This window comes from Bos grunniens, chromosome 22 (assembly GCF_055505025.1).
Source record: "Bos grunniens cultivar Pamir isolate PY7600 chromosome 22, Bosgru_T2T1.0, whole genome shotgun sequence".
Classification (NCBI taxonomy): domain Eukaryota; kingdom Metazoa; phylum Chordata; class Mammalia; order Artiodactyla; family Bovidae; genus Bos; species Bos grunniens.
The window spans coordinates 55,937,789-55,963,878 of record NC_141186.1 but is presented as its reverse complement, the minus strand read 5'-3'; the positions used below and the strand labels follow the sequence as shown (position 1 = coordinate 55,963,878).

Below are 26,090 nucleotides of genomic sequence, written 5' to 3'. Positions count from 1 at the left end.
TCACACATGGAGGTGGTGATGGCGGGGCTGGGGGCGGGGGACACATTTCATCATGTGGTCCAGGTTGCACACTAGTTGGAAATATTCTGGATTTTTCCTGCATTTCTGTTTATAGCTAAGGCAAATCATTACGTCACAATTCAACATCCAAGTTTCTCAGAAAATCGATGAAAGGAGGTCTGGAAGCGACTCCTGGGCAGAGCTGGGGCTCAGGCCATTACGAACCTTTAAATTCAAAAGGCCGCACTTCCTAAAAAGCTTATCTGAGGATGCTCAGCACATCGACTGGCAACCCGTTCGGTAGAAGGACGCCCAGCCGGGACTCTCCCTGCTCAGAACGTGCTGCTGCTTGCAAGGCCGCGCTCGCCCTGTGAGCAGTTCTGACAAACGAATGAGTTGTTCAGGGCAGACGGTCTGTTTCGTCACGTCTGCTGAGGCAGGAAGGACATTACAACACACCTGTTCTCGCTCCGTCTCCGTGGGGCATCCGGGTCTCATGCCCGCCTCTGTCTTGCTCCCACTAGCCAGGGCCAGAGGGTCCCCCACCGGCCAGCACCTCCCAACTCAAGAGGAGCATGCCAGAGGGAAGTTGGCGGAAAGCAGGTGGTGGAGGATGGGCACTGCGGGGGCAGAACGGGAGGGGGCGGACTGAGGCTGGCTGACGGGCACACGGCCGCCGGGCCCCGCACTCCTGCTGGACGCGCACCCTCGCCCAGGCCGGCTCTCACCCTGTCCTTCCTTCCATCCCTGCCCACGGGCCCTCCTGTCCAGCTCCCCAGACACTGGACCCAATAAATGATTGACAGTAAAGCAGAGACATCACTTTGCCGGCAAAGTTCGTACAGTCCAAGCTATGGTATTTCCATGAGTCACGTACGGATGTGAGAGTTGGACCATAATGAAGGCTGAGTGCTGAAGAATTGATGCATTTGAACTGTGGTGCTGGAGAAGACTCTTGAGAGTCCCTTCGACTGCAAGGACATCCAATCATTAAACATCTCAATAGATGCAGGAAATGTGTCTAACCTTCACTCATAATTTTAATAAAACTACAAAGCTATAACCAAAAGGAGGTTCCTTAAGCTAAAAAGCTACGGGGAATATTATGATAAATGGAGACACTTTGGAAGCATTCTTAGTAGTCAGGAACAATTCAATGTATCTGCTATTAGGGCTTTAAATCAACATTATTTTGGCAGCCTTAGCCAAAGTAGGGGAAAAAAAAAAAAAACAAGGAAAAGAAATGAGGCATACGAATTGGAAGAGAAGAGCCCAGACTATTGCTGTTTGCAAAAGATACGATGATCTACATAGAAAATCTGAAAGAATTCTCAAACTATTAAAACTAATATGAGAAGCGCACTGTGTTGTTATACATAACCAACATACAAAAATCAATTTTGCTGAATACCGATAATAATTAGCACTTTGAAAAAAAAATGTAACCCAAAGAGTCAGGGACGTTACTAGCAATTGTACTGTTTATAAGTTAGTAACTTCAAATGTAGTCGAAACTCTCCCATCAAGGAGCTCCTGCGTGCAGGTCGTGGTCCGAGAATCCCCCACGCTGCCCGTGAATGCCGGAGCCGGGGCAGAGCTGTCGCGCTCCTATCAGCACCGGTGCTGCCGCTCAGTCGCTGCGTCGCGTCCGACGACGATAGTGCCGGACGGAGCACCGAGTGACCCCGCGGTGGAGCAAGAAGTGCGCAGGGCAAGGAGGAAGGGGCACCGAGTGTGACCCCGCGGTGGAGCAAGAAGTGCGCAGGGCAAGGAGGAAGGGTTCAGGGGCAGCTGACAGGAGCGGGAGTGCTTTTGAGGGCGATGGAAATCTTTCAGATGGACTGTGGTGATGGCTGGAACGACTCTGAAAATACTAGAAACCACTGACGTGTACACAGGAAGTGGGTAAATTGTAAGGTGTATGGATAATATTTCAATAAAGCTGTTGTTATTTAAAAAAACAAAACAAAACAAAACAACAAACAGGGACTTTCTTGTCTGGTCCAGTGGCTAAGACTCCGCTCTTGATGCAGCGGGCCCGGGTTCCATCCCTGGTCGGGGAGCTACGACCCAGCACAGCTAGGTAAATAAATAAAACATAAATATTAAAGAACAGCAACAAGAAAAAGTAAAACAAAAAAGTTTCTCTAGGCAAACATATCTCAGAACTGACAGTAACATGTCACCTGCTTAGTACAATTTTCCTAAAGGTTTACAGTTTTTTGTTTTTTTTTTTCCTTTTCTGCTTTAACCTCATAGTAATCTGTGGCAATTGTTGGCTCCCTTGGGGCTTTATTTTAGAGTTGGAGAGACTGAAACACAGCACTCAGGTTGGCCTGTGGAAACTCCATGGAGCTGACTCTTGCTTGCTCTAGACAGTGAGGAATCTAAAGACAGAAACAGTACTGGAGGATTAAAGTTGACAGCTTTATTAAGGAGGGAAAAAAGTGAACGAGATGGTTAGGTGGCGAACTCCCTGAGTTCAGGCAAGAGTTCTCTTTCATCTTTGGCCTAGTCAGAGTCTAGCTCAAAGAAGGGGTCAATAAATACTTCTTTAATGCATAAATGAACAAGTAAGTGGGTGACTAAGTGAACAAAGAAGGAAGGAATTTCTAAGTGGTACAGGCGCTAGGAGCACCTTCTGTTCTAACATTTGGTCAGGGACCCAGGTTCCTGACATAGCTCCTCAATTCCTTGTAATTTCCTGAGTGACAGGAGCATCTTTCATCCTAATGGGGTGACTGGTGGTGTCCTCCTGGACGGCTTCAAGATGGGGGCTGGGTCGCAGAAAGACCAGGCCATGATCAGAAGCTTGGAACTTCCAGCCCCGCCGCTCATCCTCTGGGGAAGGACGAGGGACTGAAGGTGGAGCTAACCAGCGATCGAGGGGGGCTTCCCTGGTGCTCCAGGGGTTACGACTTTGCCTTCCACTGTTGGGGGAGGGGGTGGGTGCGGGTTTGATCCGTGGTCAGGGAGCTACTAGGATCCCAGAGGCAGTGCCTCCTGGGCAGAAAAGCCAAGACATGGAGCGGAAGCAATATTGTAGCAAGTTCACTGGAGGCTCTGAAAATGGTCCACCTCAAAAAAACGCTTAAAAAAAAAAAAAAGACTCCGTGCTTTTAATGCAGGGGGTGTGGGTTTGATCCCCGGTCAGGGAACTAGATCCCACATGCCACAGCTGAAAGGTTCTACGTGCTGCGACTAGGACCCAGCCCAGCCAAATAAAGAAATGAATAATTAAAGAACAGATCATGTGTACATCATAGAGCCTCCATAAAAATCTCAGAAGAAGGTCCTTGGAAACCTTTGGAGCTGGTGGTGCTGGGAAGGCAGGAGGGGCAGGAGCCCCTTTCCCCAAACTGCACGCCACACGTCTCTTCCACTTTGTTGTCTCCAAGCTGTGTCCTGGCACCCTGAGTTCTGTGAGCCGTTCTAGCAAATTGTGAAGCTGAGGAGGGGAGTCAAGGGAGCTCTCAGTTCACAGCCAAGCCAGACAGAAGTCGTGGGTCACCTGAGGAGACAGTCTTGTAGCACGGAGGAGAGTCCTAGGTCCTGAGTCCTAGTTCAGTCTCAGGCCTGAGCCCTTACCTGTGGGATCTGATGCTACCACCAGGCAGACGGGGTGTCAGAATGGAACTCAACTGCAGGACACCCGGCTGGTGTCTGTGGAGAATTAGAGAACTGCTTGGTGTGTGTGGGGGGAAACCTATAGGTTTGGAGTACCAGAGTCTTCTGTCAGTAAGGAGAAACGGTAAGATGGTTAGATGGCATCACCAACTCAATAGGCATAAATCTGAGCAAACTCTGGGAGACAGTGGAGGGCAGAGGGGCCTGGTGTGCTGCAGTCCATGGGGTCGCAGAGAGTCACACACGACTTCGTGACGGAGCGACAACAAAGGAGAAACAGGAGTTCTTCCTTTCACTGGGTCTAGTCAGCGATCACAGTAGCTTTTTAGATCCTCCAGTCTTGTGATAGAGGCAGAACCTCTATTTTATACACAAGGAAATACGGTACAAAATTTCTCAGTACCTGGTCATCTGGTTCCAAAAAAAAAAATTGGCTATACTTGCATATTCATACCTGCTGGGTGAAAGAATGCTCAACGCATCAACAACCGAGTGAGTCTCTATTCAGTACAGGGACAGAGGAGAACAAAATCCACCCAGGATTTCCTATGATCCTCTGGAAGTCAGTTACTCAGGCTGGCGAGTAGAGGACCCTGTCTCCTCCTCGTCGAATAACTTGCGTCAGATGTGAGCAGACAGAGGGGTAAAGGCCCCGTCACGCCACCGCAGCCCCGAGGCAGCCACGGAAAACGCAGGATACATGGAGCCGGCTTCTGTGCTGTCATCTGAAGTATCTGCTCGCTGACAGACTATCGTGGTCTGAACGATTTGCAGAGTTACAGACGCCCCACCTGGAGGACGCCAGGGTAATGGGCGGCCGCTACAGACTCGGCATGCGTGGTATTTATTAGGGATCGTTAAGAAGAGAGACCGTACATTCTTAGCAGAATTCTTCTGCCTTTCTGAGAGACAGGGAGCAGCTGCCACCATTTCACAGGGTCTATACCCCGCCGCAGCTGCAGGGAGCCCCCAGCCCCCGTCTGCAGCGCTCTAGCTCGGGTTTCCTGTGCCGTCAGCGGCTGGGAGGAAACGCCTTCCTTTGTTTTACCTGCTTCAGGTTACCTGAGCCATGGTTAACAGGCGGGGAGAGCTGGGGTGGGGTGAGATGGGGTGTGTGTGTGAGCCATGGTTAACAGGTGGGGAGCGGTGGGGTGGGGGGTGTGTGTGTGAGCCACGTCTGTGTCTGTGTGTGTGCCCGTGGCTCTTGTGGTGAAGATACTCATGTGAGAAAGAGAGACAATGTTTCAAACTGCCTTTGAACAGGAGACTTTTAACAACTGTTTTCTCTGTTTTGGCCTGGGGCTGCATGCTGGAAAAGATAAAAGCGGTTCTCTCAGCTCAGCTTTAAATCCCAGAGTCCCCAGGGCCAGCGTCCACACAAGGGGGCCGCCAGGGGCCTGCGCCCGGCAAGTGCACACACAGGCCTGTGCCACCACGGCCCCCTCCACGGCCCTGGCTGATTTCCCCTCTTCTCTTCTGGTTTTTCCATGTTCGCTGGATTTAGCAACTGTTGTCTTAGCTGTAATCAGAGGCCGAGTGCAGCCCGGCCATCGTCACATCACAAGGTACTATGTGATCCCCCTGTCACTTGCTGGGCGCCAGCATCGCCGGAGCACGTCCTTGGGAGCGTGTGAAAGGAAATCGGTGCCAGGCCCGTGCCGTAAATCAGGCTGCGCCGGGACCCCGCCCTCCCGAAGGCCACGCAACGCTTGGGGCTCCCCGAGGACGATGGAAATCCAACACCGGAGCGCGCACCTCTGCCTAGAGGTGGACTGGGAACGGGCCACACACACGGTAACAATTAACAAACATCCTCCCCTTCCCTCTCAAGGCCTAGAGTTGGGTGAGATGGATGGGCCTCGTAGGGGGTGGGTCACGGGGACAGAAGGAAAGATAATGTTCAGGAAAGAATTTTCTGAAGATCATTGTAATGTAAATGGACACCTACCAGCAACACACCTCAAAAGAAGAAGGGAAAAGGTGCTCATTTTATTTTATAGGTCGAACACATACGAAACGACCATCACAGCTCCTGCTGATCCTCACAACTCACGGACGCTGTCGGAAACGACTCACGCTGGGTGTTACAAACACCAAGGAATCACTTCCTAGACCAGCGGACCCCAACCTTTTTGGTACCTGGGACCATTTCGTGGCAGACAGCGCTCTCTTTTAGCTAACTGCTCTGGCTTTGAGGCTCACGTCAAGTTTCTCCCCATGCTGCAAGAAGCACCCAGCTGTCATTTGGGGTTCAGGCCTCTTTGGGAATGTGAAGGCTGTCAAATGTTTACTCCAGGATCTAACGACTCCCAGATGGCCATCTATATTCCAGGTTCTGGCTGAAGTCTGAGCGTCAAAGGAAACAGTGGTAACAAAACCGTGACTTGCAGAAGACGGCACCTTCCCTGGGTTTTCACACAAACCCTGTGCTGCATTCAGCTCCATCACAGCACAGCTGTACCTAACCAGCCGTGCCGGCTTCGTTCCCCCGCTTCCTCTTGCACACCCTGCCCCTTCATGCACCCCACCTGCTATCTGAGCAAGACCCCTCATCCCCACAGCCCTTCCCCTTCCTCCTCACTCCCACCTGGTCACCAGGGCCTGGACGTTCTACCCTCTCCCGTCATCCACTTTTTTCCAGCCCTCTCTTAGCCAAGCCACTGTTCCCCTGGGCCAGTCCATCATCTCCAGTCTGTCCGGCACTCTGGGGTCACTGTTCTGAAGCAGGGAGCTCATCACGTCACCCTGCTCAGAACCCTTTGGCCCTCCATAGCTCTCCACGCGACGTCCCCGTGTCGCAGCTGACAGAGGTCTGTGTGGCCCAGCCATCCGGCCTCAGCCTCCCAGCCCAGCTCCGAGCTCTCCTGGGCCAAGTCACACATGGTTGGTCCTCCGCTCTCTCACCGAGTCTGGGCCCTTCCACATGCAGTTTGGGGCCTGCAATGGTCTTCTGGCTTCCTTTCTCTTTGCAGCTCCTTCTGTCACGTCTCAGATGTGTCTCTTCCTCAAGAAGCCACAGGAAGCCCCCAAGGCCAGTCAGCTCCCTCCTTGGACTTCTTCTGGGAGCGGAGGAAGAATCGGAGTTCCTCCTCCTTGGGCGCTGGCTCTGTCTCCTCAGCCAGGCAGACGCCCTTAAGGACAGGCATGGCGTCTATTTGTTCTCCACTGCCCTAAAAATCCTCTGTGCTCTGCCTTCCTATCCAACCTGCCTCCACCCCGGCACCTGGCAACCACTGAGCCTTTTACTGACTCCATACTTTTGCTTTCTCCAGACTGTAATATTGTTGAAATCATACAGTATATAGCCTTTTCAGACTGGCTTCTTTTACTTAGTAACATGCACTTAAGTTTCCTCCCTGTCTTTCTCTTTGGGGGGGGATGTATTTTTAAATTTTTCAAAATTCTTTACTGGAGTACAGTTGTTTTGCAATGTTGTGTTAGTTTCTGCAAAATGAACAGGCCATCCAGATACACATAGCCCCCGCCTTCTGGACCTTCTTCCCATTCAGGTCGCCACGGTGCATGAGGCAGCGTCCCCCGTGCCCTGCAGTATAGTCGCGCTAATCGTTTTATGCAAGCTATCAATGGTGCGTATGTATCCACGTGTCAATCCCAGTCTCCCAATTCCCCCACCCTCCCTCTTCCTCCTCTGTTCTCTACATGTGTCTCCATTTCTGCTTGGCACACAGGATCATCCATGCTATTTTTCTAGATTCCACACGTGTTAACATGTCATATCTGTTTTTCTCTGACTGACTTCACTGTGTATGACAGTCTCTAGCTCCATCCACGTCTCTACAAATGACCTGATTTCACTCCTTTTTGTGGCCGAGTATATGGGTCACATCTCCATCTGTTCCTCTGTTGATGGACCTTTAGGTTGCTTCCATGTCCTGGCTCTGATAAATGGTGCTGCTATGGACACTGGGGTACATGTATCTTTTTGAATTACGGCTTTCTCTGGGTGTGTGCCCAGGAGTGGGATTGCTAGGTCATACAGTAGCTCTAGTTTTAGTTTTTTAAGGAACCTCCATAGTATTCTCCATACTGGCTGTATCAGTTCACACTCCCACCATGAGGCTCCCTTTTCTCCACACCTTCTTCAGCATGCATTATTTGAAGATTTTTTTTATGATGGCCATCCTGCAATCCCCATCAAATTACCAACGGTAATTTTTGCAGAACTAGAACAATAGAATTTACAATTTGTATGTAAACACAAAAGAGCCCAAATAGCCAAAGCAATCTTGAGAAAGAAAAACAGAGCTGGAGGAATCAGGCTCCCTGACTTCAGACTATACTACAAAGCTACAATCATCAAGATAGTATGGCACTGGCCCAAAAACTGAAATACAGATCAATGGAACAGGGTAGAAAGCACAAAGATAAATCTATGCACCTACAGTCACCTAAACTATGACAAAGGAGGCAAGAACGCACAATGGAGAAAAGGAGTGATGCTGGAAAACTGGACACTAGACAGCTGCATGAAAAAGAGCGAAGTTAGAACACTCCCTAATACCATACACAAAATAAACTCAAAATGGACTAAAGACCTGAATGTAAGGCCAGACAGTATAAAACCCTCAGAGGAAAACACAGGCAGAACACTCTTTGACATAAATTGCAGCATCTCTTTTGACCCACCTCTTAGAGTAACGAAAATAAAAACAGAAATTAACAAATGGGACCTAATTAAACTTAAAAGTTTTTGCATAACAAAGAAAACATAAATGAAATGGAAAGACAACCTTTAGAATGGGAGAAAGTATTTGCAAACAAAGCCATTGGTGAAGAATTAGTCTCCCAAATAAATAGTTTATGCAGCTCAATAGCAAATAAACAAACAACCCAATCAAAAGAAATGGGCAGAAAAAACCTAAACAGGCATTTCTCCTCTGTGTCTTTTTCATGGCTTGATAGCTGACTCCTTTTAGCACTGAATAATATGCCACTATCTGGATGTACCACAGTTTGCTAACTCATTCACCTAGTGAATGAAGGACGTCTTGGTGCCTCCAAGTTCTGTGGGGCTTTGTATGGACACAACTTCCAAAATCATCTGGGTAAACAGCGAGCAGTGTGACTGCTGGATGGAGGATAAGGGCGTGCCTAGTTTTGCAAGAAACCGCCAAACTGTCTTGCAAACCACTGTTCCCACCAGCAGTGAAGGGCAGGCCCCGTCGCTCTGCGCCCTTGCCAGCATTCGGTGCTGTCAGTGTTTTAGATCCGGGCCATCCTCATGGGTGTCGTAGGGCTTCTCCGGTGACTCAGTGGTAAAGAACCCGCCGCCAATGCAGGATACACTGGGCACACTGGCTCGATCCCTGGGTTGGGAAGACCCCTCGGAGCAGGAAATGGCAACCGTCTCCAGTATTCTTGCCTGGGAAATCGCACGGACAGAGGAGTCTGGTGGGCTGCAGCCCCTGGGGCGGCAGAGAGTTGGACACGACTGAGCATGGTGTGTGATGGTATCTCGTTACTGCTGTAGTCTACGGTTCTCCCATGACAGATGATGCGGGGTGTCTTTTCATGTGCTTCTTTGCCATGTGTATATTTTATTTAGTGAGGTGGGGTATGGGGGGAGTCATCTCAGAGCCCCAGCATCTGACACTGGTTGGCACAGAGCCAGCGCTCAACATCAGCTTAGGAAGTACATCTTATGCTTAAAAAAAAACAAAAAGGGACTGTGAGCTGTCCCCACAACACACACCCCTGTGCCTTTATTCTGGCCACAATCCACTGTAGGACCACACTGCAAGACGGGCCACCCGGCTGTCAGGACATGAGGCTTCCCATGCTGACTTCAAGACCCCCCACCAACATTCTTTTGTTCAGCCTCTCTTATGGCAAAGATGGTCTTTAAGTATGGGTCAGGCTTCCCAGTTGGTAAAGAATCTGCCTGCAATGCAGGAGACCCTGGTTCGATTCCTGGGTTGGGCAGATCCACTGGAGAAGGGATAGGCTACCCACTCCAGTATTCTTGGGCTTCTCTTGTGGCTCAGCTGGCAAAGAATCTGCCTGCAATGCAGGAAACCTGGGTTCGATCCCTGGATTGGGAAGATCCAGGGAAAGGTTACCCACTCCAGTATTCTGGCCTAAGGAAGTCCATGGGGTCACGAAGAGTTGGACATGACTGAGCAACTGTATTTAAGTACACAAGACAGTTCATTGTCTGATGTTTCATGAAGCCGTAAAATCTTTGAGCAGGAGTATCCATCACTTTAAAGCAATAATTATTTATGAAGCTTACATAGTCCCTTGGGCTGCAAGGAGAGCAAACCAGTCAATCCTAAGGAAATCAGTCCTGAATATTCACTGGAAGGACTGATGCTAAAGCTGAAGCTCCAATACTTAGGCCACCTGATGCGAAGAACTGACTCAGTGGAAAAGACCCCGATGCTGGGAAAGATTGAAGGCGGGAGGAGAAGGGGACAACAGAAGATGATGGTTGGAGGGCATCACTGATTCAATGGATATGGGTTTGAGCAAGCTCTGGGAGATGATAATAAACAGGGTGACGGACAGCCTGGTGTCCTGCAGTCCATGGGGATGCAAAGAGTCAGATACAACAGAGTGACTGAACAACAGAAAAATAAAAACCCAACTGACTTCTTGGTTGCTGCTGCTGCTAAGTCGCTTCAGCCATGTCGGACTCTGTGGGACCCCATAGACGGCAGCCCACCAGGCCCCGCCGTCCCTGGGATTCTCCAGGCAAGAACACTGGAGTGGGTTGCCATTTCCTCCTCCAATGCATGAAAGTGAAAAGTGAAAGTGAAGTCGCTCAATCGTGTCCGACTCTTAGCGACCCCATGGACTGTAGCCCACCAGGCTCCTCCATCCATGGGATTTTCCAGGCAAGAGTACTGGAGTGGGGTGCCATTGCCTTCTCTTGGTGAATGAGTATTAACACACATGTGTCTCTGGGACCACCTCCACCACAGTCTTGTTCACTTTCGATTCCCTTATCACCTCTAGTTAAGACGCTGAAGAAAACTGCACCGTGTCTCACCTCAGACGTGGACACTCAGAAAAGTGGCCCACTGTATCGTGTATACATGAATTAAGATTAAAATGCGGTTTCTATCAAGTCCTCTCAGGAACGCTGACCAGAGACACTTGGCTGTCTCTCTCACGGGGGGAGTCCTCTCCTCACCATTCCACCCGGACATGCCAGCACCCAGATCACACTCTCTCATGGGGGCTCCCCCAGAGCCTGTGTCAACCTCTCCCCTCTCAGAATTCTCCACTGACACCCTTAGTCCTTTACTGCTGAACAACAGCACACACACACACAGACTAGTCACCATGCCTGTTCAGTCTTTCCTGCGGGACGGGGGCTCTATATGTCTCTGTGTGGCTGGCCACGTGCACACACACACACACACACACATACTCTCTAACTGGTCTCCATGCCTGTTCAGTCTTTCCTGCAGGACGGGGCTCTATATGTCTCTGTGTGGCTGGCCACGTACACACACACACACACACACACACACACACACACACACACACTCACTCTCTCTCTCTCTCTCTCTCTCTCTCTGACTGGTCGCCATGCCTGTTCAGTCCTTCCTGCAGGACGGGGGCTCTGCATGTCTCTGTGTGGCTGGCCACGTGCTACGCCAGAGGCTTGAGGAATCCATGTCTGCCCTGAGATTCTTACAAGCAGACTGGTTCGACATGCCCGACTCAGTCCCTTGTCTTGCCAGGGACAGAAAGGCAGTGGCACTTTGGGAGCTTTAGTCATTTGACAGCCAGTGGCACACACAGCAGAGAATGCCCGAGGCGAAGTCGGTGCACGGGAGGTCAGTGCTAGAGACAAGAACGAGGGGCATTTTCTGCAGCAGGCGGTCCATCTCCAACTGCCCTCTCCCCCTGGGAAAATCACCGAGTCTCTTCTGTTGAAGGATTACGAATTGAGCACGAGAAACTGCTTATTGATCTGAAAGTGGAGGGTAAAACAGGCATCACAAGGAAAAGGACTATAAATGCCCATCTTTAAAGTTCATCTTGTTTCTCTTACCAATTCTGAAATGGGAAGGGAAAGTTGCTCAGTCGTGCCTGACTTTCTGCGACCCCATGAATTGCAGCCCACCAGGCTCTTCTGTCCATGGGGATTCTCCAGGCAAGAATGTTGGAGTGGGTAACTGTTCCCTTCTCCAAGGGATCTTCCCAACCCAGGAATTGAACCCAGGTCTCCTGCACTGCAGGCAGATTCTTTAACATCTGAGCCACCAGGGAAGCTCTAATTCAGAAATGGGAAGGGAAAAATTCCACTAAAGAGATGAAAGTGTAGGCTGTAAAGTCCTGCTTGACTTGCCCAGACTCAAACTTTGACTCCATCACTTTCCCTAGGCGTGGGAGCCTGACCAACGACTTCATCTTTTGGAGTCTCACATTCCTCTCTGTAAAGCAGGCATCAGAGATCAGTAAAGGTTGCTCAGTTGTGTCCGACTCTTTGCGACCCCACAGACTACACGGTCTATGGAATTCTCCAGGCCAGAATACTGGAGTGGGTAGCCTTTCCCTTCTCCAGGGGATCTTTCCAATCCATGGATGGAACCCAGGTCTCCCACATTGCAGGCGGATTCTTTACCAGCTGAGCCACAAGGGAAGCCCAAGAATACTGCAGTGGGTAGCCTATCCCTTCTCCAGTGGATCTGCCCAACCCAAGAATCGATCCGGGGTCTCCTGCATCGCAGGCGGATTCTTTATCAACTGAACTATGAGGGAAGCCCAAAGCGGGCATAGTAATACTTGTAAGAGCGTGGCTGCCGAGATTAGTAAGACAGATCCTGTGAAGCACTAAACACAGGACACAGTCGGTGCTTCTAGAAGAGGAGCTATGACGTGTATTCTCACTCTTACGCATGCTACTTTTCACAAGGCATTTAAAGCATTAATACATCGCTTCACTTCATCTTGTTATTCTGAGATGGAACATTAATCCCACGCCAAGGCAGAACCAAAGCTCAGAGCACCCCTGGTGACCTGGTTTTGTGGTCCCTCTGGCCAGACAGCAACGCCAGGCTCCGGGGCCTGTGAACTCTGGGGTGGAGCTCCGAAATTGAAAACAGCCTCTTTACTTCCAGCACTTGGCCCAGGAAGGAAAATGGGGTCCAAATCTTAGGGCTGGCTGGCAGGGTGGGGGTGGAAGAGCTGGGAGGGGGTCGCTCCAAGAGGCAAGCCGGCTGTAAAGTTAAGAAGACGCTCAAGGCCACTGGGTGGGGGAAGCCACAGATGCTGGCACATGATCCGAGGGAGTGATGACTCCAGACGGCATTCTGCCAACCGATTTAACGTCTACATGGTAAGCTATCAATTCTACCCCCAAGCCTGGAAGCTGCGCTGCCAAGAACAGCATGGTCAGAAACACAAGTTGAAAAGAGAGCAGAATCCGTTTTTGTTTCATGTGGAGAATGTGCTGCTTTCAGCATGAAAACCTGGGAAAAGGATGCAAGGAAAGGCAAGCTTCTCCCAGCTGACGGCGGATTACTGTGGTGGGCGCGGGGGGCGCCCACAAGGAGGGGGAAGAGCGCTGAAGGCCAGCATGTCCTCCTGGAAGGCCTGACTAGACCCACGACCTCTACCTCACTTGGGGTGGGCATGCCAGGCTGGGGTAGGGAGAAAAGTAGGGGACCTCGGGGGAGGCAGTCTGGTTCATAAACTTGGGGCAGGGCTGAACGTACAAAGACAAACGAGATAATTCTGTAAAACAGATATTCAGGCATGAAGTGGGGGGAAATGATCTGCTTGAGAGCTGGCGGATGTCTGTTTCAGACAAATCAGCCAGACTCTGAGATGCTGGAGGCCCGGTGGGCGGGGTAGGTGCCGTTCTTGGGCCGGATGAAAGATGATCCTGAAAGTGGCGGGGGGCGGGGTGGAGAAGATATAAGATTTCAGGCAACTCTGCATCAGGCACGTACCTCCCTTCTGATTTCTGTGGATGCCAGCTGGCTGGGGGGAGGGGAAAGGCAGGCAGGAAGAACCAAGAGATCTCCCCAGCAGTGGAGGGAAACGGGAAGTCGGAGGGAGGGGGAGACGTTCTAGGTTCAAGGAAATCAACTTAGAAAGCTTCCTTTATAAAAATAGCCCCTGCCCAATCCTAGCCTATTTATATCACCCGACCGAGATCACTATCGGGACCGGGCCTGCATCACAAGACCCAGTGAATAACCCTCCCAAGTGTGAAGCGCTGGCTACCTGATTTATGGGAGGGCATCTGACATGACGGTGGAGCAATGGAGTCAGGGACAATGTGAGCGCTGGCACCACACGGGGCACTTGCAAGTGGATCCCACTTTACTGACATAGATAGGTTCCTGAAAAGTTGGCCCGAAAGTGAACTCAACTAATGGGAGTCATATTTTCCTAGTGAAGCACATTTTAAAACTAGAGATGGATTAGGGGAGGGGTGGCCAAACAAGCAAACAAAACAAAACAGCGGTGACCCTAAGACCAAACAAAAGCCGCCCTTCATTCAGCAAACTTGAACACGGCACTCACTTAAAAAGCCATTATAAACGCTCTTAAAACCCAAACGATTTGTTGGCAGGCATATGCCCAGCGCCTCTGACACACAAGAGACTGCACCAGGCTTTGGGGGGCTCCAAAGACCCCAGTGCCTGCCCCTGGGGAGCGCGCAGGCAATCTGGGGCTATAAAGAAAGGGATACTAAATATCCACGTTATCTCCCCCTGGATGGAGACCAGGGGTGTGTGAGGGGTCGCCTGGCCCTTTAAGTGCTATCTGGCCTTGGAACAGCTCTGTCTCCATCCTGCCAGGAGAAGCCGACCAAGCTCGCCTCTAAATATGTCTTTTCAAACCCTCCGTTTATAAGTTAAAGGCTGCTGGCCATACTGCGTCATAACTGCTATTTATTTAACTTGAAAAAAAAGAAAAGAAAGAAGAAGAAGAAACAAAAAAAAACAACGATCTGGGCACTTCATAAATAAGAAGAGTTAGGGTACTTAATAGCTTTCTGAGAAGTCAAAGGCCTGAACAACCCAAGGGGTTGTTATTTCAAACTTTAAAGGGCATTTGCTCAGGGATCTGTTTGGAAAAGGCCTGCCTCCTCCTACTTGATGCTCTCCTGCACACAGAACACTGGTCACTGGTGACAAGAACGGACGCCTCACTTGTTATTAGCTCCACAGCTGGAGATCGGGGCATGCTGGGTTTGCACTAAGCAAGGGACAGCACAGTACTGGCACCAACAAAAACGTCTCTGGGCTTACGGTGACGATGCTGCCAGCAGCCACGGCCGTGTGACCAGGACTGGGAACAGCGGCTCAAACTGTGCTACATCCCTCGGACACTGCGTGCCCCAGGAGCTGCTACCACACCGCGGCCTGTTAGTAACAGTGGAACTCTTCCTGGCATTTTTGACTTAGACCTGAAAGTGTACAGAATAAACAGTACACTTTTTTTTTTTTTTTTTTGAAGAAACACTTTTTGTTTCATGATTATCAATGAAGCTATGGCAGAGACTGCTGGTTCTCCTAAAACCCATTCTTTCTGCCTGTGATGCAGGAGGCCCAGGTTCAATCCCTGGGTCAGGAAGATCCCCTGGAGGAGGGCATGGCAACCCACTCCAGTATTCTTGCCTGGAAAATCCCATGGACAGAAGAGCCTGGTGGGCTACAAAGTCCATGGGGTTGCAAAGAGCAAGACACAACTGAGCGACTCACTTTCACTTCTACAGATAGAATTCCTTGCTGGTTCTCCTAATATCCATTCTTTCCTTCTTCCTTTTACCGACAGAATTCCTCCTGCTAGTTTTTTACTAGCAAGATACATGGCTGCCCTGGAGACTACATTTCCCAGCCTGCCTTAAAATGCAGATGACCATGTGACTAACAGTTGGCCAATTTGAGGCAAGCAACTTCCGGGTCATGCCCTTTAAAAGGGAAATCATTTGCCCTCAGCTTCCTCTCTTTTCCCCTTTCCATATTCTGGAGTGTGGACCTGGCAATGCCAAACCAGTTTTGACAAGACCTAGCAGGGTTTCTTAATTCTGAAATCCACAGATGGCAAAGGGGTCTATTGGTCTATACGGAGAAGGCAATGGCACCCCACTCCAGTACTCTTGCCTGGAAAATCCCATGGACGGAGGAGCCTGGTAGGCTGCAGTCCATGGGGTCGATAAGTCGGACAAGACTGAGCGACTTCACTTTCCCTTTTCACTTTCATACATTGGAGAAGGAAATGGCAACCCACTCCAGTGTTCTTGCCTGGAGAATCCCAGGGACGGGGGAGCCTGGTGGGCTGCCGTCTATTGGGTCACACAGAATCGGACATGACTGAAGCGACTTAGCAGCAGCAGCAGTTGGTCTATAAACTTGGATGGGGAAAATGCTATATAACTTTATTTTCACTAACTTCTATCTGAAGTTAATTAGTTCCTTCAGGTAGGAGGGAAAAAAACACAGAAGTATTAGCAAGATACAGGACTCTGTCAGCAACATACATTTACAGATAACCTCATATCACATTATACTTGTTACAGATTATCATAAAATATTATATAAACTCATCAATAATTTGAAATTATAGTTGTCATTATACTTGCCCCTAGATCATTACTTGATGTCTTAAAGCAGATAATGCTATATTATGGGGCTTCCCAGGTGGTGCTAACGGTAAAGAATATGCCTGCTGATACAGGAGACACAAGAGATGTGGGTTCAATCCCCGAGTCAGGAAGATCCCTGGAGTAGGGAACAGGAACCCACCCCGGGAGTCTTGCCTGGAGAATCCCAAGGACAGAGGAACCTAGCAGGCTACAGTCCACGAAGCCACAAAGAGTCAGACACGACTGGGCGACCGAGTGCACGCATGACATGAGCTTGTTTCATTTTAAAAATTACTTTGGTAATTGTATTTCAACACAATTGCTTTCCTTCATAATTCTATGTATTTTATCTTACACATTTAAAAATACTACTCTGTGAAGTGGTCTGTAGGCTTTGCCACACTGTCAGAAGGATTTATGGCACACCAAAGCATGTCATGAAGCCTTACCTAGGGACTGGCAGAGTCTAGGGACCTGAGTTCCTTAGGACTATATAAGGAACTCAGGCCCATGGATGACCTTTGCAGCAAAGCCACCCTTCAAATTGTGAAGCACTCCTCTAGAGCAGGGCTGCCGAACAGAATGATCACAGAGATGTTCTATACATGCTGTTCAATACAACAGCCTATAGTCAAGTAGCTAAAGAGTGCTTGAAAGGAGGCCAGTACAACTGAGGAACTTAATTTTATCTTATTTGAATTCATTTTAATGCAAACAGACACATGTAACTAGCAGCTACCATCCTAGATAACACAGCTCTAGACTGTTACATGAGAAAGAAACATATTTCTGTCTGGCTTGAACTCTGACATTGTGGGGACTCCCTGTTACAGTACTACGCTTAACCTGTATCTCAACTAATAGACAAGTTCACCAGGAGTCAATAATAACAAATATACTAGGGACAGAAGGCACATGTGTAGACACAAAGTCAACAGGTGAAGAAACTCACTAAGTGAAACCAAGATTTACAATAAGAATCTTCTGTTTACAAAGCATTCCCGTACACCTTATTTCAGCTGACACCTCTGACCACCCCGTGTTTACTGCACCTATCTCACTCTCAAAGGGTCAGGGGACTTTGTTGACATTACAAAGATGGTAGACCCAGATCCTCCTGCCACACCTCGCGCCTTCTGGCACTTCACATGCCTCTAGATGGTAGTCCCCTGTCAGAAGTGGCCCAGCAGCTGCAGAAGACCTGCAGCCAGCACTTGGCCACCCCAGCCCACTCCTAGATGTCCATTTGCCTCTAGGGCACGCACAACTGCCGAGCCCTTTTTCTGGCCCTGTGAGCTTTGAGATGCTGCAGGCATCTGAATCTCCCAAATTCCTGGCAAACAGCCCGTTTCCTTCGGAGTCTACTATCTTGCAAGGACTTCTGAGTTCTGGGAACGGTGGCTGAAATACTCTTCTCAAGCCCAGGAAAGGGCCTGGAAATGACACTGCCTTTTCAGCAAACCTTACTGCCAGGGTCGATTCAATGACAGCTCACTTTCTTCCTTTTGAAATCAGTTCCAAGAACACTATTGTTTTAGAGCAACAACCAAACATAGTAACAGGTTATAATTTTATCAGTTAACAAAAGGGCCAAGTCTTAAATTCTAAACAACAAAGACACCAAAAGAAGAAAAGCCAGTACTGAGGTGTGACAACACACCTGTCTATTCCCTAGCCTATAGAACTCCCACGTATCCTCCAAAAAAACCCAGTCTGTTCACTCTCATGATCACTTCTTCCACATCACTTTGCCAACAAAGGTCCATACAGTCAAAGCTATGGTTTTTCCAGTAGTCATGTACATATGTGAGAATTGGACTAAAGAAGGCTGAGCACTGAAGAATTTATGCTTTGGAACTGTGGTGTTGGAGAAGACTCTTGAGAGTCCCTTGGACAGCAAGGAGATCAAACCAGTCAATCCTGAAGGAGATCAACCCTGAATATTCATTGGAAGGACTGATGTTGAAGCTGAAGCTCCAATACTTTGGCCACCTGATGCGAAGAACTGACTCACTGGAAAAGACCCTGATGCTCAGAAAGATTGGAGGCAAAGGGAGAAGGGGGCGACAGAGGATGAGATAGATAGCATCACCGACTCAATGGACACGAATCTGAGCAAACTCCAGGAGATAGTGAAGAACAGGGGAGCCTGGTGTGCTGCAGTCCATGGGGTCACAAAGAGTCAGACATGACTTAGCAACTGTTAACAACAACCACATTGTTTTATTCTTTTAAAAAGTTTTCATTTGATTACAAGTCACAAATATATATGAGCAAAGTTTAAAAAGCCAAATAGTCCCAAGACTTGTTACAGAAAGTAGCAGGCCTCCATCTTCCACTCTCTGTGGTGTCACCTGGTACTATTCAAGGAATGTTGTACCTCTACATGTGAAAATAATATGTCTACAGTACTGGGACAGAAGAAATATACATTTGGTCACTCAGATGACTGGAATATATTTCTCAAACCTATTTGGTCTTTGTCCACGGTTCCTAGTTCACAGCTCCCCCAAACCTTGGAATTCACGAGTGATGAGAGCAATGGGAGGATCTCAGAACATCAGATCCCTTGTCCTCAGTTTCTGAAAACTCTTGAGAACCATAAAGGTGAAATGGGCATCTGTTTGCTCATAACAAGTCCCTTCCCACCGTGACTGGTTCGCATCAATAAGGTGACTTTCGGAAATCTCTTAAAGATGGGGTCCGGGGACTGGCTGCTAGGAGAACTAACCACGAAGAGAGGGCTGTAATTTTCCGTTCCACTCCCTGATTTCCAGCAGGGGGAAGGGGGCTGGAGGCTGAACCTTTCACCGATGGCTAACGATTTCATCAGCCACGCCTGTGTAATGACGGCTCTGTGAGAACGCAGGAGGAGGCAGCGTGGACAGCTTCCACGGTCGGTATACCAGGCTGCTTCCATGTGCCACTGCCAGGCCCCAAACTCCACAAGGACACAGCTCCTTTGTTTAGGACCTCGTTCTATGTTATCTCTTCATCTGGCTGTTGATTCATCCCCTTTAATATCCTTTGTAATAAACTGGTAAGCTAGCAAGCTGGTTTCCTGAGTCCTGTGAGCAGCTCTAGCAAATTAATAGAACCCAAGGAGGGTGTTGTGGAAACCGCCGATCTGCGGCCAGTCGGTGAGAAGTGGGCTTGTGACTGGCATCTGAAATGGAGGGCAGTCTAATGTTTGTGTGCACACTCAGTTGTGTCCAACTCTTTGTGATCCCATGGACTGTAGCCCCCCAGGCTTCCCTGTCCATGGGATTTCCCAGGCAAGAATACTGGAGCAGGTTGCCATTTTCTACTGCAGGGGATCTTCCTGACCCAGGGATCAAACACTCGGTCTTCTGCATTGGCAGGCAGATTCTCTACCTCTGTACCAACCTGACCAAACCCTTAACCTGTGTGAGTATCATGAGAACTGAGTCAACTGCAGGACACCCAGTGGGCAGTGGAGAATTGCTTAGTGTGGGGAAGCTATCACCCCACATTAGTATTGGGCACAAAATCTTCAATGTCTGTATTGCTATTTCTTGGCTTCTTGATGTTCTTTTTCAGGTTTAAGCATTGTTGTTCAGTCCCTAAGTCATGTCCGATTCTTTGCGACTCTATTTCTCTTTTTGGTAAATGAGGATTTAGCTCTCTTCTGCTCTTGAGCACTCCCTTACCCCTGTGATCACAAACCGATGGGATCAATATCTCATTGCTATATCTAGGTGAACTGTGTAATACGGTAGGATTACTTTTTTTTTCCTTCTACATCACTGTTTTCTCTAGAGTTAACAACTGTCTTTTCTATTCGTTTGTTTCACTTTGTTTATAAGTGCTTATCCATAATTTAATCCCCAACTGTCTGCCAATTATCTAAATCCCTATATGCTCAGACACATTTAGGTATGCAGGTGATTCCACTCCCTTAACAAAACCCGTGCTGGAGCCTGGCAACCTGATCTGGTCTGTACTAGCTGCCCTAAACGCTCCAGGCACGGCTATCGTCCGAGCCTTCCCTCCACCTTTACTCCGTTCACTCTCTGCTGCCTGCCCACTCTCCTCCCCACTCTCTATATTCCCTGTCTTCTTCTTCCTGGGTTTACTCCTTTGTTTTTCTGGAGTTCATCCTTCAGTGGTCTCTTCAGCAAGGGTAAACAGAAGGTAAAGTTTTCTAGATCTTAGGCATTTGCAAATATCTTTAATTTACCTTCACACTCAATTTACAATTCGGCAGGATACAGGATTGTAGGTTAGAAATAATTCTCCTTCATGGTTTGAAAACACTGGTCCAGTAACCTCTGGTTGCCACTGTAATTGCTGAGGAGGCAGAAACTATTCAAATTTTTAAAATTCTTTATATGTGACCTTTTCTTTCTTTAAACTGTACATATTTTTTGACCCAACTGTTCTGAAATTTCACCATGATGGGCCTTGAGGTTGGTCTCTGTTCTGGGCAGTCAGTCGGCTTCCAGTCAAGATGCTGTGTCTCTCAATTTTTAGAAATTTTATTTAATTCTTTATTTCTTCTGGTCTGTTTCCTCTTTCCTTCTGGAACCTCTACTACTAAGATTTTGGCCCCCCTGGCCTGATTCACTAATTTGCTCCCCTATTTTCCATTTCTTTCTCCTTTTAACTTCTGGAATGTATTCTGAATTTAATTATCAGATTCTTCTATTGAGTTTTAAACTTATATTTTTAATTTCTGAGAGCTTTTTAAAATTATCTGAATATTCATTTTTATAACTTTTTATTCTTCTTTCATGAATATAGTACCTCTTTCATCTCACTGAAAACCTAAATGACAGTGGAATTTTTAGTAATACATAAAATTATCATCCCGAGGCATACTCTATCTCCCTCCAACTTAGTTTAGTCTCTGTCTTTCAAGTCAGATGGCAAGAACACTTGGTTTGTGCTTCTGTTAAGGAGGCACTCAGTGTGAAGCCCACCGCAGACCTCACCATAGGGCCATCTGGCTGAGCTGTCTGTCATGTCACAGAGCGCCTTACATTTTCTGTTTAGTGCTGGTCAGATTCCCAAGAGAAAGATCACCCATGCTTCTGTCTGGAAGGTATTTAAACTGGAGGACTGTGGAGTGGGAGCCCAGGGTGAGGAGGAGGTCTGACCTCTCTGTATTTGATGTGTAAACATTCATTTAACCCATCTTTGCAGTGATACATCCTATTTTCAACTTGGATTGAGGCATGCTAGTCTAGAAATCTTGTTTTACTCTGACCAGACAGTAAACTTTCAGTTTCTTAAACAAAGTTGTCCAGAGCTAGGGTGCCTACCATGCGGGAGACTGGGGTTCAATCCTTGGATCGGGAAGATTTCCTGGAGAAGGAAATGGCAACCCACTCCAGTACTCTTGTCTGGAAAATCCCATGGACAGAGGAACCTGGTGGGTTACAGTCCGTGGGGTCGCAAAGAGTCGGACATGACTGAGTGACTTCACTTTCACTTTTCAGGCTGGGGATCTAACTGCTTCTTCAGACAGACCTTCAACTCACTCTCTGTTTTAAGTCTCTTGTTTACTTTTCTTTCAGGTGTGTCTACTGTCCCCATATCCTGCCTCTGGGTGGTTCTGAGGGAAATACTGGCTTTCTCTATTGGCTGGCTGGCTTAGAACTTAACCTTCTTGTTGTCCATCTGTTTTGGTCAGTTCAGGCTGCTATGTCAAAAACACTATGGATCTGGGAGCTTCCCTGGTGGCTCAGTGGTAAAGAATTCACCTGCCAATGTGGGAGACATGGGTTCGATCCCTGGTCTGGGAAGATTCCACATTCCGCAGAGCAGGGAAGCCCACGCACCACAACCACTGAGCAGGTGCCCTAGAGACTGTGCTCCACAACGCGAGGAGCCCCCGCAGGGAGAAGCCCACGCGCTGCAGCCAGACGGCAGCCCCGCGGGCCGCAACTGGAGAAACGCCCGAACAGCAACAAAGACCCAGCACAGTCGGAGGGAGAACAAAAACAAGACACCACAGACTGGGGGCTTAACCAACAAACATTTATTTCTCATAGACCTAGAGGCTGTGAAATCCAAGATCAAGGTACCAGCAAACTTGATGTCTGGTGATGGCCTGCTTCTCCTTTCTCACTTTGCCCTCACATGCAGAACGCGCAAAGGAACCCTCTGGGTTGCTCCTTTAGAAGGGACTAAGCCCATTTAGTCCCCATTAGGGGCTAAACTGTCAGACTTTATTTTTTTGGGGCTTCAAAATCACTGCAGATGGTGATTGCAGCCATGAAATTAAAAGACGCTTACTCCTTGGAAGGAAAGTTATGACCAACCTAGATAGCATATTCAAAAGCAGAGACATTACTTTGCCAACAAAGATTCGTCTAGTCAAGGCTATGATTTTTCCAGTGGTCAGGTATGGATGTGAGAGTTGGACTGTGAAGAAAGCTGAGCGCCAAAGAATTGATGCTTTTGAACTGTGGTGTTGGACAAGACTCTTGAGAGTCCCTTGGACTGCAAGGAGATCCAACCAGTCCATTCAGAAGGAGATCAGCCCTGGGTGTTCTTTGGAAGGAATGATGCTAAAGCTGAAACTCCAGTACTTTGGCCGCCTCATGCGAAGAGCTGACTCATTGGAAAAGACTCTGATGCTGGGAGGGACTGGGGGCAGGAGGAGAAGGGGACGACAGAGGATGAGATGGCTGGATGGCATCACCGACTTAAACGGACATTGAGTCTGAGTGAACTCCGGGAGTTGGTGATGGACAGGGAGGCCTGGTGTGCTGCAATTCATGGGGTTGCAAAGAGTCGGACATGATGAGCGACTGAACTGAAGCCCATTTGCGAAAGCCTCACCCTCAGGACCTAATCACCACCCAAAGGCCCCACCTCCAAATCCTACCCCACTGGGGACTGCGTTATAACATATCAGTTCTGGGGGGACATCCCGCTGGGGACTGCGTTATAACATATCAGTTCCGGGGGGACATCCCGTTGGGGACTGCGTTATAACATATCAGTTCCGGGGGACATCCCGTTGGGGACTGCGTTATAACATATCAGTTCCGGGGGACATCCCGCTGGGGACTGCGTTATAACATATCAGCTCCGGGGGACCGTCTGTCTATAGCACCGTCTTTCCAGATTCCAAACTATTTGCTGCTGTTGTTTGCTCTTCCATATCTCTGCAAGTTTTAAAAGATATTCCTTTTACTGGGATTTTAGGAAGTTATAGGAGGAATAATAAAAACAGATGAATATGCTTCATCAACTCTTTTTTTTTTTTTTTTTTAGTATTCACATGATTCATGTTTCAGAAGGAAAAAAGCATATATAATTATGTATCCCTCCCACCCTTAGGGACCAGCCACCCAAGAGTCCCCTCTTAGGAAGAAGCCAATGTTACCGATTTCTGGAGTCCTTCCAGCCTACTTTTATCATTTTAGATCCTGCTCTATATTATCAGCATAATAGGTATCACTTTAGACTCTGCTTTGTTACTAAAGTCCTTTTCACAATACACTAAGAACTTCTTGAGAAAAAAATATAACAAGTCTAGCTCCCTGGGGGAGGATTAGAACAATGATGAAGTTTATTTTATAGTTCCTTCCACTTTATGTACATTCTCCCTCCTTTTATGGCTCAGTTCACTACCTCTGACACTAAGAAGCAACCACAAAAGCTTCTCCCCAGCTATTATTAAACTAGCTCTACAAGAAAGGACCTGATAAATTGTTGTTATGTGAATGACTAATACAGCCTACTCTGCCAATCTTCCCCAAAGTGGCCAAATTTTCAGAGGAGATAAAACGTAAGGGCAAAGGAATCAAACTCCAGCAGCTGCCATTTCGAAACTTGCCTAAGACAACAAGTCAGTTTTGCCAAGACGTGCTGTTACCAGGACTATGCTTACCAGGAAAGTAAGGTTAAGTCAGAGTGGACTCTCAATACTAGACAATTTTAAGCCAAGCAAATACCAAAGAGGCTATCTCTTAATATTGTGAGCAACGAAGCTCAATAGGCTAATTTAAACTTTCACGTTGTTATTGTTGCTATTTAGTTGCTAAGTCATGTCTGACTCTTTTGCAACCCCATGGACTGTAGCCTGCCAGGCTCCTCTGTCCATGGGATTTCCCAGGCAAGAATACTGGAGTGGGTTGCCATTTCGTCCTCCAAGGGATCTTCTTGACCCAGGATCACACCTGCATCTCCTTCATTGCAGGAGGATTCTCTGCCACTGTGCCACCTGGGAAGTGTTTTAAACTTTCTTACATTAATGCTAAATAATAGTCATTTTCCATGTAAATGATAACGGGAAACATTACTGAATAACAAAATTACCTTAAAGTAAAATTAAATAAAAACAATCCACAGATCATGCCTTTCAAAATGAGTATAAAGACATATACCCCAAACCAAGAAGCAAAATGCTGACTTCCAGCTCGACTATAATAAAGTAGATGGTATCAGACTTACTTTCTTGCCATACTAAAAACTCAACAAATACATAAAATAATTGTTACCAGACTCAGAGAGCAACCAACACAGGACCAGCAGAGAGCAATGGTTTTGATGGAAGGACAAGGCAAAAGGTAAAGTTTGATGCTTTTAAGGAGGCTGGGATTTGAAGAGCAGGGATGCACGCAACTTAGAAAAGGAACCCAGAAATCTGCACGGAAACTTCCCTTGATACTTGGTTCACTTGGGCTGCAAAGCGAAGGGTGAGACCCCTAAAAATCTGGGAGAAAGTACACGCTGGGAAGCTGAGACAGGGTGAACATGCCAAAAGTACTGGAGAGATGCTGGGTTCCGGCCCAAGTCAGAGTGGAAGATGCAGGTGAACACACCAGACATTTTCAGACCTCCTATACGACTGTCAACCATACTGAGGATTTAAGGGGAATGTTAAAATAGATCTGCCCTAACAAGCAGACCTTTATAGAACTAAAGTGAACTTCCAGTAACTTAGAAGTTATTAGAACAAATTTAACAACGGTCTGAACAAATTTAACAACTCTTTAGAATACTATAACTTAATCTAGAGTAAAACTATCATTTACATTGTGTGACATATACTAAAAAATTACTAAGTATACTCCCTGAAGAAAAAAAAAACTATAAAAAAATACTAATAATCAAGAGATAATTCAGTGATTAGAAGTAGATTAGAGATAATCCAGATATTTGATTTAGCAGACAAGGACCTCAAAATAACATAATTAATATATTAAAAAAAGATAGAAAAGCTGGATGAAAAGATAGGATATTTGAACTGAGAATTTCTTTCCAGAACTTCCTAAAACAATAACTGAAATTAAGAACTCACTGAATGAATTAAAAGTGGACTGGATATAGCAGCAGATAGGAATAGTGAGCCAGATATAACTCAATATTAAGTATCCAAAATAAAGCACAAAGGAAAAGAAAAGAAAAAAAAAACAGAATTACAACTGCATCTAAAAGAGAAACTTACACTCTGGGAACCAAAGGACACTGACGGAAGGAAATGAAGAGACACCATGCTCACAGAGTGGAAGAATTAATATCGTCAGAATTTCATCACTACCTAAAGCAATCTACAGATTCAGTCTGGTCCCTATCAATCAGATCAGATCAGATCAGATCAGATCAGTCGCTCAGTCGCGTCCGACTCTTTGCGACCCCATGAATCGCAGCACGCCAGGCCTCCCTGTCCATCACCAACTCCTGGAGTTCACTCAGACTCACGTCCATCAAGTCAGTGATGCCATCCAGCCATCTCATCCTCTGTCTCCCCTTCTCCTCCTGCCCCCAATCCCTCCCAGCATCAGAGTCTTTTCCAATGAGTCAGCTCTTCGCATGAGGTGGCCAAAGTACTGGAGTTTCAGCTTTAGCATCATTCCTTCCAAAGAAATCCCAGGGCTGATCTCCATCAGAATGGACTGGTTGGATC

At 47.7% G+C, this 26,090-nt stretch overlaps 1 protein-coding gene across 31 annotated transcripts in view; it reads right to left on the bottom strand.

Annotated features, from left to right (window-relative positions):
• ATG7 (autophagy related 7) overlaps nt 1-26,090 on the bottom strand; it is a 282,407-nt gene that overhangs the window by 28,173 nt on the left and 228,144 nt on the right. For 3 of the 31 annotated variants that reach the window (XM_086368522.1, XM_086368518.1, XM_086368523.1), the window contains exon 19: nt 1,340-2,079. The exons of 27 other annotated variants lie outside the window; for them this stretch is intronic. In XM_086368522.1, the coding sequence (XP_086224648.1) occupies nt 2,011-2,079 (69 nt within the window). In that variant the 3' untranslated portion in view covers nt 1,340-2,010. Of the gene's footprint in view, nt 1-977; nt 2,080-26,090 lie in introns of those variants that run through there. One more of the 31 variants, XM_086368521.1, reaches the window with a different exon arrangement.